This window comes from Gadus macrocephalus, chromosome 2 (genome assembly GCF_031168955.1).
Source record: "Gadus macrocephalus chromosome 2, ASM3116895v1".
Taxonomy (NCBI): Eukaryota; Metazoa; Chordata; class Actinopteri; order Gadiformes; family Gadidae; genus Gadus; species Gadus macrocephalus.
Genome location: NC_082383.1, coordinates 9,166,698 through 9,181,069, shown reverse-complemented (window position 1 = coordinate 9,181,069; position 14,372 = coordinate 9,166,698). Strand labels below are relative to the sequence as shown.

At 48.0% G+C, this 14,372-nt stretch overlaps 2 protein-coding genes across 2 annotated transcripts in view; one reads left to right on the top strand and one right to left on the bottom strand.

The window, feature by feature from the left end:
• LOC132472686 (alpha-protein kinase 1-like) overlaps positions 1-14,372 on the bottom strand; it is a 68,305-nt gene that overhangs the window by 22,381 nt on the left and 31,552 nt on the right. The window lies entirely within an intron of this gene.
• Positions 240-12,696, top strand: desi1a (desumoylating isopeptidase 1a). Its single transcript, XM_060039292.1, has 6 exons — positions 240-649; positions 954-975; positions 1,126-1,195; positions 1,529-1,638; positions 8,692-8,814; positions 9,386-12,696. Exons 1-6 carry the CDS (start codon positions 559-561, stop codon positions 9,474-9,476), a joined length of 507 nt encoding a protein of 168 aa, XP_059895275.1. The 5' UTR covers positions 240-558; the 3' UTR covers positions 9,477-12,696.

Here is a 14,372-nt window from a genome sequence, read left to right as displayed (position 1 = left end):
ATATTTTATATCTAAATCTAAATCAAATTTGAAAAAGGAAAATGTGGAATAAGTGGAAAAAGTGACATGAAAATTGCAGCATTTTGGACGGTTGTTAAATTTGCTAAGTCTGGGGAAAATGAAGAGAAGCTCGAGCTAAATCTGGATCAACTGAAGCACGTTTTTGAGCAGCAAAGGTTTACAAACGACACCCCATACTTATAAGAAATGTGTATCCTTTTTTTCACCGTAGTCTCCACTGGAGGGCGTCAACTTTGTTGTGTAATGAAGGTGTGTCTAATAGTAGAGTAACAGATACCGCTGCTTAGCCATTAAAAGACCCTTATATACTGCAGTGATATATATGGCTAGAATGTTAATGGTCCAGTGAAATTATAAATATCCACTCATTCCTAAATAATTTGTGAAAGATCATCAGTGCTGGCTGTGGGGTCCAGGGTTTTGGTTTTGGATCTTTCGCGGGAGCCGGCCGGTAAGCTGCCGCTGCAGAAGCATCAGCTGTCTCGGTGGCAATTGTTCTCTCCAGCTTGCAGAAAAAAGCAATACATAAATTCCACTATGGAAAATAATGCAACGAGGTACAGTGTACAGTTGTATATTTATGACTTGTCAAGAGGAATGGCACGCAATCTCAGCCCTATCATGCTCGGTAAGTGACTCATTTAGATCCTATATACCTGGTCTTCGTTACGTTGGGCTATAGGACGAGGATAAAGGATGGTGATGCTAGCGATGCTCCGACGGGTGTGCAGACCTATATGGGGCTGCAGACGTTTAGATGGATTTGCAAACTGTAGTATATGTGTGAAAGCTGCACAAAGATATGGTTATTATTTCCGCAGGGTATTAAATGGGTGGACAGCGTGGTGGTCGCATAAGACTTGAACTAAACACAGATGCAAAAAAATAAAAATAAATACATGACCTAATAACCCGCATCTTTGTCATTACAGGGAAACAACTTGACGGCATTTGGTATGTATTCGAGGCCATCACCGTTGATATTTGAATATCGATATTTGAATACCGACTCGCATTCAAATGTAGGATAAACTGGCAAAACATTTTTGCAATATGTTTTGCGTTATACAAAAGCCATAGCGTACAAATGTGTTCTGTTGGCAGGCACACAGCCATAGTAGTTTATGGAGACGAGTTCTTCTTCGGAGGGGTGGGCATTTCGAGCTGTTCACCGGTAAGGCTTTCTCGAAGTTTAAATAGGTGGGCAATTCTATCAGTACTGCTAAACACACAGGAAGCTGAATAGTATACTTTCTCAGGAGTCACATTTGTTGTTTGTAAATTAATTTAATAATAATAATAAACCATGATCCAATGCACTAGGCAAATTGTTAGAATTTGAATACAATTTGAATGTGTGCCTCTGCATGTGTGTGAGTGCATGCATGTTTTTGTACCTGCTTGTGTGTGTGTGTGTGTGTGTGTGTGTGTGTGTGTGTGTGTGTGTGTGTGTGTGTGTGTGTGTTTCTGTCTGTTTACATTGTGTGTGTGTGTGTGCGTGTGTCAGGGCGGAACGATGCTGGGGCCTCCAGATACAGTGGTGGAGCTTGGGGAGACCGAGGTGTCGGATGAGATCTTCATGGACTACCTTTCATCCCTAGGAGAGAGCACATACAGGTCTAGCTCTCTCTATTTTCCCGTTTCCTCTCTTTCCTCCCGAGGAGAGAGCACATACAGGTTTACCTCTCTCTATCCTCTATTTTCTTCTCCTTTATCCCTAGGAGAGAGCACATACAGAGCTGCCTCCCTCTATCATCTCTCCCTCTCTCCCTCTAAAGCAAACACACATCACACAAATATTCAAAATAGACCATTCAACCTTCAAATCAAGCTTTAAATCCAGTCATCCATTGAGATATTTAAATGTTGTGTCAGTGATTCTAGGCCGAAGCATAAATCGTATCACATTCATCTGATCTTTCCTCACAATCCGCTAGCTGCCCGCCCAATTAGCAGGCCGTCAAAAAAATGCTTCTCTGTTGACAGCCTAAGCTCTGTGATCGTACACAAAAACAAATGGTACTACCAACCACTCAAAACTAAAATAAAAAGTATTCCAACCAATAACCGACAAGGGGTGGGTGTTGTTGGGTTTTATTCTGCATTAGGCCTAAAAATCTTTTTTGTTTGGTTCCGGTTTCCGACCGACCCCGTCAATTTATGTGCGATATTTTATGAGCTTTAAAAAAAAAAAGATATATTTTTTTTTTTTATGCAAACTATAATCACGTTTTGGTACAGCACCTCTTCATTCGGTACAAGGATGAGTGAATTTTCTCGTTTTTAAATGAAAACAACCTACCTATTTTCGCTGGAAAAAATTAAATAAAAAAACTGACAACCAACAGGAACCAAACTTTTTTTTTTTAGGCCTTAATGATAGTTTTTACTTGATACATGCATGAAACACGGAAAGGGAGGGGTGAGCTGGCTCGGTTTGTTTGGGATCTTGCTTCAAATACCAACAGAAGTGACGTCACCCGACATCGCTGATACAACCATGGCATGCTACTTTATGGATGCTTATAGGTGTTAGTGTGCCCTTAATAAAGTATTTGAAGACGTTCAAGAAATTCAGCCTTGGTGCAGGATTACAGCCACTACGAGCCAGTTCCACAATGAGCTTTCCACAAACGTCACGTTTTTTACAGGCGGGTCAAGTTGGAGGGTGGGGGTGTGGTCCTGAGCAGCTTGCGGCCACTGTACCATGCGCTCGTGTTTTCAGTAGATGTATTGCAATGGCGAGGCACACACAGCTTTTGGCCGTGTTCTGTAAATATTGTAGAACATTCCAGGTGCTCCGGCGGGAGTCCTGGAGCTGTATATCTATTATCATATTATGCATAGATATCTATATCATTTAATATATATTATCACAGCCGAAAGCTGAGTGCACCTCCAGACGATATAATGAATCTCAAACGACTGCGTCGGGTTCTCCGACGTCTCTGGTTCTTCCACTTCCACATCGATTTGAAGTAGACTGAACCGCGACATGGAGGTGAAAGGGATTGTTGACCGCGATTGTCTCCCGCCGGAGCCCCACTGCGTTGTGGAAATACCAGAGACGTCAGAGAACCTGACGTGTTATGCGCCATAACGCCAACAGCAGAACGGTTATCAAAATAGCAAAGAAGTGTACAACACTTGCGTTACAGTGTGTGTATTCACACACACACTGTGGTAACTCGGTTTGGTAGAGGGGCTCAAGTAAGGACCAGGCAGGGTGTGAGGGTCCAAAGCCTCAAACGGCGGTTTATTACATTCGGTTTCGTATCCACACAAGCGCACGCTGTACATCGAAGTCGGGGGGGGTTGCTCGAGTCGTCGTCCACGTGTCCGCCGTGCGGCTCACTTTACGGTCTCGGTCCTCTGCGTCGTCCTCTCTTCCACTCGACTCTTCCCGATCTGTCGTTTGGTGGCCTCCTTTTAACACCTGGGTGCCTCCTGCCCAGGTGCTCCTCGTTTCCCCGATTGCGGCTCTCGGGAGGTTGGGATTTGTCGCCGGCTGTTGGCCACCGGCGGTATATCCCGGCCTCGACTCTCCCGAACAGGGGGCGTGGGGTCGCACGTTCCCCCTCCCCACCCGGTACCCCAAATAGGCCGTCTCCTCCCGCCCCAACCTGCACTTTGCAGGGTTGGCGGTAAGCCCGGCCGCTCGTAGGCCGTTGAGCACGGCCCGCACGTGCTTGACGTGTTCGTCCCAACTGGCGCTGTGGATGATTATATCATCGATATATGCTGCGGCGTAACTGCTGTGCGGCCTTAGGACCTGGTCCATCATCCGCTGGAACGTAGCGGGGGCCCCGTGGACACCAAAGGGCAGGACAGTGTACTGAAACAGGCCCCCCGGCGTTGCGAAGGCCGTCTTCTCCCGGGACGACGGGGCCAGGGGGACCTGCCAGTACCCCTTGGTTAGGTCCAGCGTGGACAGGTACCGGGCCGGTCCCAGCCGCTCGATCAGCTCGTCTACTCTAGGCATGGGGTAGGAGTCAAAGTCAGACACTTCATTCAACCGGCGGAAGTCATTACAGAACCGGTGGGTCCCGTCCGGCTTGGGCACCAGCACGATAGGGCTAGCCCAGGCGCTACGGGATTCCTCAATTACCCCCAGTTTCAGCATCCGCTCCACCTCGGCTCGGATGGCGTTGCGCCGGGACTCGGGTACCCGGTAGGGCGGGATCCGAACCGTCACCCCCGGAGCGGTCCGGATCTCATGGGAGATCACCGAGGTCCGCCCCGGCACGTCCGAAAACACGTCCCGGCTCTGCAGCACCAGCTCCCCTAGTTCTTGTCTCTGTGCGGGGCTGAGGTCGGTCCCCATCGGGACGTCAGGGATCGCGGGCCGAGCCATTAAGGCCATGGGGGCCCGTAGGGGAGGGTCGTCCTCACCCCGCCACTGCTTTAACAGATTCACATGATAAACCTGGGTGGGCTTGCGTCTCCCGGGTTGCCTCACCTTATAGTTAACGGGCCCCACGGCCTCTACTACCTCGTACGGGCCCTGCCATTTCGCGAGAAACTTGCACTCGCTGGTTGGAACCAGCACTAAGACCCGGTCGCCTGGTCGGAAGTTCCGCACGCGCGCCCCCCTATTATACACGCGCGCTTGGGCCTGCTGAGCACGGGCGAGGTGGTCTCGGACTATGGGCCAGACCTTGGCCATTCGGTCCCTGACGAGCTCCACATGCTCGATGGTGGTCCTGTGTGGAGAGGGATGACTCTCCCACGCCTCCTTCGCCAGGTCCAGTATTCCACGGGGTCTCCTCCCATAAAGGAGTTCGAAGGGCGAGAACCCCGTGGAAGCCTGGGGCACCTCACGAATGGCGAAGAGGACATGGGGAAGCAACTGGTCCCAGTTCTTCCCGTCCGCCTCGATGCTCTTTTTGAGCATCCGTTTGATGGTCTGGTTAAACCGCTCGACTAGCCCGTCCGTCTGCGGGTGATATACCGAGGTCCGGAGCTGGGAGACCTGTAACAGTTTTAGTAGCTCCTTGACTACGCGGGACATGAAACAGGAGCCTTGATCGGTGAGGATCTCCTTTGGGAGCCCCACCCGGCTAAAGAGTAATACTAGCTCTCGGGCTACCGCCTTGCTAGTCGCCGCACGCAGTGGGAGGGCCTCGGGGTATCGGGTCGCATAATCTAATATGACGAGGAGATATCGATGTCCCCGGCTCGTCCTGGGGAGGGGTCCTACGATGTCCAGCGCTATTCTCTCGAAGGGAGTCTCAATAATGGGCATCGGTATGAGCGGACTCCGCTCCACTGCCCGCGGGGCTACGCGCTGGCAGTCGGGACACTCCTGGCAGTAACGCGCTACATCTCTGCGTACCCCGGGCCAATAGAACCGCGCCACCACCCGCTCTCGCGTTTTGTCCATGCCCAGATGTGCGCCGAGCAAATGTGTGTGGGCCATGAACAAAACCTTAGACACGTACGGTCGCGGTACCACCAGTTGTTGTACTACCTCCCCCTCGCGTACGTCGACCCTGTACAGCAACCCCCGCTGAGTGCAGAAGTGGGGGTGGGTCAGGTGGCTCACTGAGTCCCTCACCTGACCGTCGTGGGCGACCACATGTCCCCACGCGTGCCGCAGGGCATCGTCCCGATGCTGGGCCGTAGCGAACTGTCCCGGTCGGGCCGAGTTCTCCCCCCCCGCCTGGGCGAAGTCCGATAGCTCAGTTAGGGGGGAGCTCTCGGGCTCCTCGGGGGTGTTCCCCCTCTCGGAGGCGGTAACGGTGTCGGTGCTGGGCCCCGCTCCGTCTCCCGGTCCCGGTCCCGGTCGCGCCTGGTCCCCGGTAGATCGGGGCGGGCTTCCCGGCGCCGACGGTCCCTCTCCTCCGGAACCCGGCTCGTCGTCCGTCTCGGTCCGCGCGGCGGACGGTCGGCGGGTCGCTCCCAGGGCTGGTCCGTGGTCGGCGGCGGTCGTCGGGACGGGTCCGGTCTCCGACCCGGACTCTCGCGTCGGCGGGCGCCTTGCCCCTCGCTGGGCCGGGCGTCCGCTTCGGCCGGCCGGACGGTGCAGCTCTCGTCCCCCCTGGTTCCCCCTCCTGGGGCTCCAAAAGCGGGTGAAGATGGGGCAGTCCCGGCCAATCAGGAACGGCACCGGAAGGGTCGGTACTATCCCGGCCCGGGCGACGAAGACCCCCTGTGGTGTGCGTACTACCACGTGGCAGGTTTCGTACGTCCGGGTGTCGCCGTGTACGCAGGAGACCTGCATCGGGGTCCCCGGCCTGCCCCCGGCTAGGTCGGCCCTCACCAGGGTCACGGCACTCCCCGTGTCCACCAGGGCATGGGTGTCCTGGTGCATCACCTTGATGGGGATGGTGGGGGAGTCCTTGAGGCTCTGTGTCCAGCAGGTCGCCAGCATACAGGTGGGGCGGTCTCTCGGGGCGGTGCACGCGGAGGGCATGGGGACGTCCTGTCGGTCGGGACAGTCGCGGACCAGGTGTCCCCGTTGTCCGCAGTGGTAGCAGCGCCGGGTCTCGGGTTCCCCTCGTTCTCGGGGCGGGGTGGACGGCCGGGTCCTCGACGGCGGTGTTGGGGTCTCTCTCCGGGTGGCCCGGGGGTTGGGTCTCGGGCCCGCCGCCAGCCGCTGGGCCACCTGCCAGTTCTCCAGCTGGCGCACGAGGTCGTCCACGGTCTCAGGGTGGTGGTGGGCCAGCACCCTCCGGGCGTCGGGGGGCAGCTGTCGCACGGTGTTGTCCACCACGACCCGATCCACGGGGCTGGGTCCCGCTCCGTCTACCAGCCACCTCCGGGCTAGCCGACATTGGTGGGCCACCTGGGTCCGTACGGGTCCTCGGACGTCGAACGTCCACTCGTGGAAATTGAGGGCCTTCGCAGCAAGGCTATGTCCATAGTAGGCCAACACGGCCGCCTTGAGTGCGGTATACCGGCCCGCGTCCCCGGGGTTGAGGTCCTGACTCGCCTGCTGGGCGGGTCCGGTTAAAAACGGGGCCACTATATAGGCCCACTGGGCCTCTGGCCACCTCTCCCAGGTTGCCACCTGCTCAAATGTTTCTAGGAAGGCCTCGACATCGTCGTCGGGTCCTAGTTTTGTGAGCCGACTCGTCGGGGCGGTGGTCGGCGGGTCGCGGGTGGCCTGCTGGGTCAGGCGGAGCACCGCCTCCGTCAGCAGGGCCAGGCTGGGGTCCGATTCTCTCGGGCCAGCTGGTCCTGCGGCTGTCCCGGGGTTCTGCATCTACGTCCGCGGGTATTCACCTCCGCGAACGGAGGAACCGCACAGGAAAAAAAAATAAAATAAAAATAATCAAAAACGGAAAGCCACTGCCACTACGCGGGGAGGGGTCCTTACCGGGAGCCGCACGTGGACCGAGTTGCCCGCATCCTCCACCATATGTGGTAACTCGGTTTGGTAGAGGGGCTCAAGTAAGGACCAGGCAGGGTGTGAGGGTCCAAAGCCTCAAACGGCGGTTTATTACATTCGGTTTCGTATCCACACAAGCGCACACTGTACATCGAAGTCGGGGGGGGTTGCTCGAGTCGTCGTCCACGTGTCCGCCGTGCGGCTCACTTTACGGTCTCGGTCCTCTGCGTCGTCCTCTCTTCCACTCGACTCTTCCCGATCTGTCGTTTGGTGGCCTCCTTTTAACACCTGGGTGCCTCCTGCCCAGGTGCTCCTCGTTTCCCCGATTGCGGCTCTCGGGAGGTTGGGATTTGTCGCCGGCTGTTGGCCACCGGCGGTATATCCCGGCCTCGACTCTCCCGAACAGGGGGCGTGGCACCGGGGGAATGCCACAACACACACACACACACACACACACACACACACACACACACACACACACACACACACACACACACACACACACACACACACACACACACACACGCACACACACGTGGCGCTCGCACGGTCGTAGACATATGGGGTAAAAATCCAAATCGGCTTTTTTTTTCAAAGGCAGAGTAGGATAGCTTGTGCCATTTCTAGCTACTGGGAGACCCTAGGCAGGCTAGGGGTACTCATATTAATGTTAGAAATCCTCATCAAGTCACATTTCCATGCCATGGGACCTTTAAGACTAAAAGATGCATGTCACCATAGATGGGTTTCTGGGCAATGTCAAAGGTCCGTCCTTTATTTACACAGTCACATTATAGTCTTTGAGTCAGTGATATTAGGATGACATTGCAAACAAACATTAACCTACTTTACATTTGCATGCACAAGAAGGCAAATCAACACATTTGATCTCATCATTCATCATTCCATTATCAGACTTTACAAGGAAAATGTAATTCAACTAGTATATACACAGTTTATTGTCCCCTGGCTACAAACTATGTTTTTAAATTGCAAACCATTTTATGTATCAATATATATCTCAAATTTATGAATCAAAATGTGTTCTATTTTGGTTTAAATATATTCAAGATATGCCCCACTGTAGAGACCAAAGCTGTGTTGATAATAATGAAGTCAACCTAAGTTAATTTTTATTGTCTATTGCCCTAATCCCTTTTCTGCTAACAATGAAGCCAATTGCTAGGCCTTTTTTTGATTCTCTAAATTAGCTTTGTTGCTAGCAATTTAGCGACAATCGCAAAAAAAAGTATTCTGTTGTTTTGTTGTAAAAAGTTTTAAGACTCAAGTTATGTTAACCAAATAACAAAATGCTCACTTTGTTGTTTGGGCAACAGAGGCGACCGATACCGACTGTTTGAACACAACTGCAACACGTTCACCAATGAGGTGGCCCAGTTCCTCACTGGCAACTCCATCCCAGCCTACATCACCGACCTGCCGTCCGAGGTCCTCGCCACGTGAGTCCCACGCCAGCACTGCTCTTCTTTTTGGTCACTGCTTCATTGTTTCTTTCAATAGACTATGTAGGTGGCTATTAAGTAAGTGTAGCGTATCTGATGTTAATCCTCCATGCCTCCAGGGTTTTCTAGTTGTTTATGACAAATGTTTATTGCACCGATAAGAAATGGCCATCATAAGTTGACGATGTAACATAAGTTTAACAATCTCTAAACCTGCCGAAAACCAGACGAGCAACGGAGTGCCGTGCTGCTGAGTAGTGGAAAGGACAACACAGGAGATTATATTTTTTGGTTTTGTTCTTGGTTTAATATTGACTAATGTGCTGGCAATGTATAGTGCTGTGTGACGCTCCAAGGTCTGCAGAGTTGGAAGTTATATCACAGCGCCGTTGGACAGTGCTGTATGGTGGCGCCAGCGCGAGTGCTCTCATTGAATAGTGTTGTTGAGTTTATAGAACGTTGTATTTTCTTTCCTTCTCTGTATTCGTCCATCTTTCTTTCTCTCTCTCTCTCTCTCACACTCGATATTTGTGTATGTGTTTGTCTCTCTCTGTCTCTCTCTCTGTAGGCCGTTTGGTCAGATACTTCGGCCAATCCTGGACTCTATCCATATAGCCCCTCCCGGAGGGAACGTAATCAACGGGGGCCGCAACAACTAAACCAAGCGCACCCAATCTTTCTAAAGGGTGTTCTCCAGGTCACTCGCATCATAGTCGCAGACTGGAATTCAGGATTTTTATTTATTAATTTAAATGGGCACATGCATACAAAATGTGTTGGATTTCATGTAATCCAATATCTTCAGGATTGATTGTTGGGTTGGTTATGGTCAAAAAATCCAACCACTTTTTACAATTATTTGTCTATACAGTGAAAAGGAGCATGGCGTTTGCGTAGTGCGAGTGTAGCCGAAAACTAGTGATCTACCCTGTTGGCTTAACACATGTGGAATGGACTGATCAATCCAACTCAACTGTTATCCACATCCTGTATGCTACTAACCATTTAAGAAAAAATAATATTGTATTTACTAGGAAACCCCATTTAATGACTAAATGCATTCATGTTGTTTACTGATTTAGAAATGAATGCAAAAGGAGGGAGGTAAGATCTGGGTGGAAGTCGATTTTCAATAAGCCCATTCTCGGTTAAGGTACTTTTTGTTTTTATGTTCTTTTTTTTTATTGACTTTGGTTCATATTTTTTTACCCAACTCCTTACCTTAGTTCTGTATCTTAGTTTCTATAATTCTCATAATATGTGAATTCCAAATCTATTACTGTAGGCCGATCGTAGATTAAACAATTAACAATCATTCAACAATTTTAGAACCTAATTACTATCCTAAGCCCCTGACTATACTCATCATAGTGAACCATGTTATTGTATTATATATTGACTAAATGTTAATTGTTTCGGAAATCATAATATCATCTGTTGCGATATCTCCATAAACAACTCAAACATGAAGTGTTAAGAACTTTTTAAGGTAAAATTCCCAAGAAGAGGGAGACACAAAAGTATTATACTGTATTTCGTCTTAGAGTAACTAATTCTAGTTTAAAGACAACAAACAATTACAAATTACTTTTTGAGATTAAATGGAGAAAGCAAACTCTTCGTTTGTAGTTTTTATTCTTTTACAAACCAACTAACCGACAAGCTTTGCCAACAGGTGACTACTGAAATGTATCAATGCACAAGTAAACAGTTTTTTAACCCTGTACTGTAATATTCGCTTCTGCTTTATGTTATGCAATTCCTGTTCCTTGCTGCTACATAGGAGACATTTTAACAGATTTTCAGACTATATTCTATGAGCCATTTAGATAAGCATATGTTAAGTATGTTTTTTTACATAGCTTTGTTGTACGTTTCATAAATTGTATGAAAATTCTTTATATGCATATATCCAGGACAATTAGGTTATTATTTTGTAATGTATTAAAAAATTGATGACCGCAAGTTGTCTTGCTTAAATACATTGTTGCTTATTTGTTTTGGATGTACAATATAAATAGCTGTATTATCGTTAAATGGAGATTTTCTGTAACACCCTTCCACATTTGTTATTCCAGCTGTCAAAGGACTTGTTTTTATTTAAAGGGGATGGAACTATATAGATGACCAATATCATTTAATAATGACGACGTGAAAGATGAAAACAATTTTTATATGGCAATTAAATTAAATTGTACATTTGTACCTTGGCGTAACATAATTTTCTCTTTTCCAAATAATGTACTGAACAATTGCGTGCATGCGCATTGCCAAGCGTACAACAACACATGTAAGGGCGTACCCAACAAGGTCACGGGTGGAGCTGACCGCCGAGTAATGTTGGGTATGTACTTATCTGCTTTTCTCAAAGATGACCTGCACACCACTTAATCATCAAGTAAGAAGTTTCATCTCTGGGGACAGAGCCAAGAACCATCACCTCTCAGGGGCTCCTGAGGTCAGGGGTCGGGCCAACTGCCCCATCATACTCAAGAGGCAGACGTCCAAACAAACAGTATCAGACTTCACATAATTTCATCGTACCAACCCTCTTCACATGATTTTTTTTTGCGGTGTGTACTAATCAAGGGAACAGTACGGCGCCTTGGTTGGAAGTTACTATTTTTTAATGACAGTAAGCTAGAGAGGCACTAGCTAAGAACAAAGCCCGGCAAGTAGTGCAAATTAACAATCCTATGTGTTCAAAATGCCTGTAGACTAGACGTTTCATGTCCGAGCAAAAGTCACCAGTTGTAGGGACAGTGCTGTTGGACAAATGTGTACTCCTGAGTTATTAACTTAGAGATCACATCTCTGAAGGCGGAGCCAAGAACCAACAGACACTAGAGCGTCTCGGAGGTCAGGGTTGGAGCAGAATGCCACGTCATCCTCAGAGGCAGACATCTTGACTGATCTATTTGCTTTTCTCTGAGATGACCTGCCGACCAACCAAATTCACATTAATAGAAACCTTCTAACACTTCTCTACTTTTACTAAATTTTGTTTGCATACAATGCTTGTTGTGCTGCCTCTTCTACTTAAGGGCACAGCAATTTTTTTTTTTTTAATGATACTACTTTCTCAATTAATACATACCTGTGAATGGTCTTCGAGAAGGTGGTGTATCTACACATGTTGGCATTTTCCAATCAAAGCACCAGGCAAGAATAATGGAAGGAGAGCAGGGAAAAATATGATTGACGCTCACAAAAAACTGTCAAACTGTTCAAAAGAAAAACACAGAATGGTGATCTACAGCCTCGAAGTTTAAGGGGGGGGGGGGGGGGGGGGGATGTAGCAACAAGAGAATTGTCCTGAAAGCTGCATTTTTATCTTTTAATCACTATGATTGTATGATGGTTTGCTTATATGTTTATTAAATGTATGCTCTGATCACAATATCTGCTGGAAGTCAGGCTGAGCTTATGGACCTTTACACCATGCCAGTTGTTGATAAAAGCCATTGCTCTTCCTAACTGTCTGGGTAACCCTTCTTGTGCGTGCTAGCAAGCAATATATGGTCTCTGTCTCTGAAGCCATTGGCTTTGAACTGTACATAGCACTAATCTGCTTTACTTACTGCACACTGTCATTGCACTGCACGTTTTATTTCCTGTCTGAATTACATTCTTATTGTATTGTTGTGGTGCCTTATATCTGTATTTATTTATGTTTTGTGACCCACGCAGCAAACCAATAACTATCTTTTAACTATCCAGCAGAGAGCAGTTTTGTTCTTCCTCTAGCCATCGTGGAGAGGAATTAGGTGATTTTCCCTATTTTTTCAGTAGATAAAAAGTAGACACTGTAACTCAAAATCCTGGAGACCATATATATTTATTCCAAACTACTGAACAAATGTACAAATCATTAATTTTACCTATTTTGTTCTTCAAAACAAAACCTTGTTCTTCGATATTTACAAATAGTGAGTAGAAGAATTAAGGAGCTCTTCAAATAAGAGAACAAGTGGGTTGTATGAGTAGTAGCTCCCTCACTCTCTAGATACCTCGAGTAGTATCAAGAGAGTGAGGGTCAGAAGCTGTTGCTTGTATCGCTGTGCATATCCAACCCAGTGCAGGGGCCGGTCCAGCATCTGTTTAGGCCACATCAATCATTGACAACTTAAATTTCACCAATGCTAACAATGTTACCAATGTTAACAAGTAACATGACCTAACCTTCCAAACTGATATGAAAAACAATACTGAATCCAATAAGAACCAATGATTCAATGCTGATGTTTGTAAGCCTCTGCAACTGACTTTGAACATCATGGCCTGCTGGATAGCTTACAGCTGGTGGAACCAGCGGGGCGGTGTCCACAGCCACCGGGTAGGACATGAAGTAGATGAAGATGGAGGATGTAGTAACAAGGGCTCCCTCCTGGCGGTCTCTGGTGACCAACTACTTCTCCAGGGAAACCATGGACATTGCTACCTGGAGGTTGGAGCAAAGACACACACGCGTTGCCACTCAGAATTCATATACAGTGTTCTTACATACTCTCATGTCATACTGTGCTGCTGTGTAATTATTTGGAATAATTTGCCTTATCAATGTTTGTACCAAAACAAACTTTTGAAAACTTAATTAAAAAAACGTAACAAATATAAATAATGTAAGTGATACGGTAGTAACGATAGTGAACATTTTATAAATCGTATGATTGTCACATTAAACATCCTATGAACCACAGTGACCGGACTGACCAAACCCTATTTCTGAGAATATATCAGCTCATAAACGTTAATGTAATGTAATTTCTAATTTCTACTTCCACATTTTATGATAAAATATGAAGAACTCTCAGTAGCTAGTTATGTTGAGCACTTTTAGGTCATGGTAAGGCGGGTATGACCCTCAAACAATTGCAGACACAATGTTTGTTCAAGATACCTTTTGCTGGGCCTCTGTGACGGGGGCAGTTTTTTTAAAAAACTGTTAAATCGGAAAAGCATCAAAAACTTCAGGGACAGAGAGCAGCCAAAATCCGTACAAACGACCTGCAGAACAGATGAAGAGCAGAACATTTAAGTCAGTTCAGCATCTAGATTCTATCACTGAGCTTGCGCAGATTGAGATTGAGCAGTAGGTCGTTTCAATCTAAGTTTTGAAGAGGCAGTGTCCAGGGTGTGTGCTGTCTCTAATGATGCCCTTGACCCTCCGGATGCAGCGGGTCCGGTAGATGGTCCTCCGCTCTGGGGAACTGGGTGCTGGTGATCCTCTCAGCAGCCTTAATGATGCGCTGGAGAGCTTTCCTGTTCTCTGCGGTGCATCCAGAGTAGGCTACCATACTGTGATGCAGTATATGAGAACTGACTAGATGGCTGACCCGTATAGAGGCTCACCAGCAGCTGTTGAGACGTGACCTCTTCAAACATCTCAGGAAATGAAGCCTTTGAAGTAATTTCTTGGCGTTTAATTAAATGTATGCTAAAGGTGACATATTATACCAACAGGTGTGAGTGTGATTAGCCATTACAAGCCATTTTGAAAATCTGCCTCTTCTGACATCACAAGTGGCCGTGTCCACCTAGATGTAGGATGGATT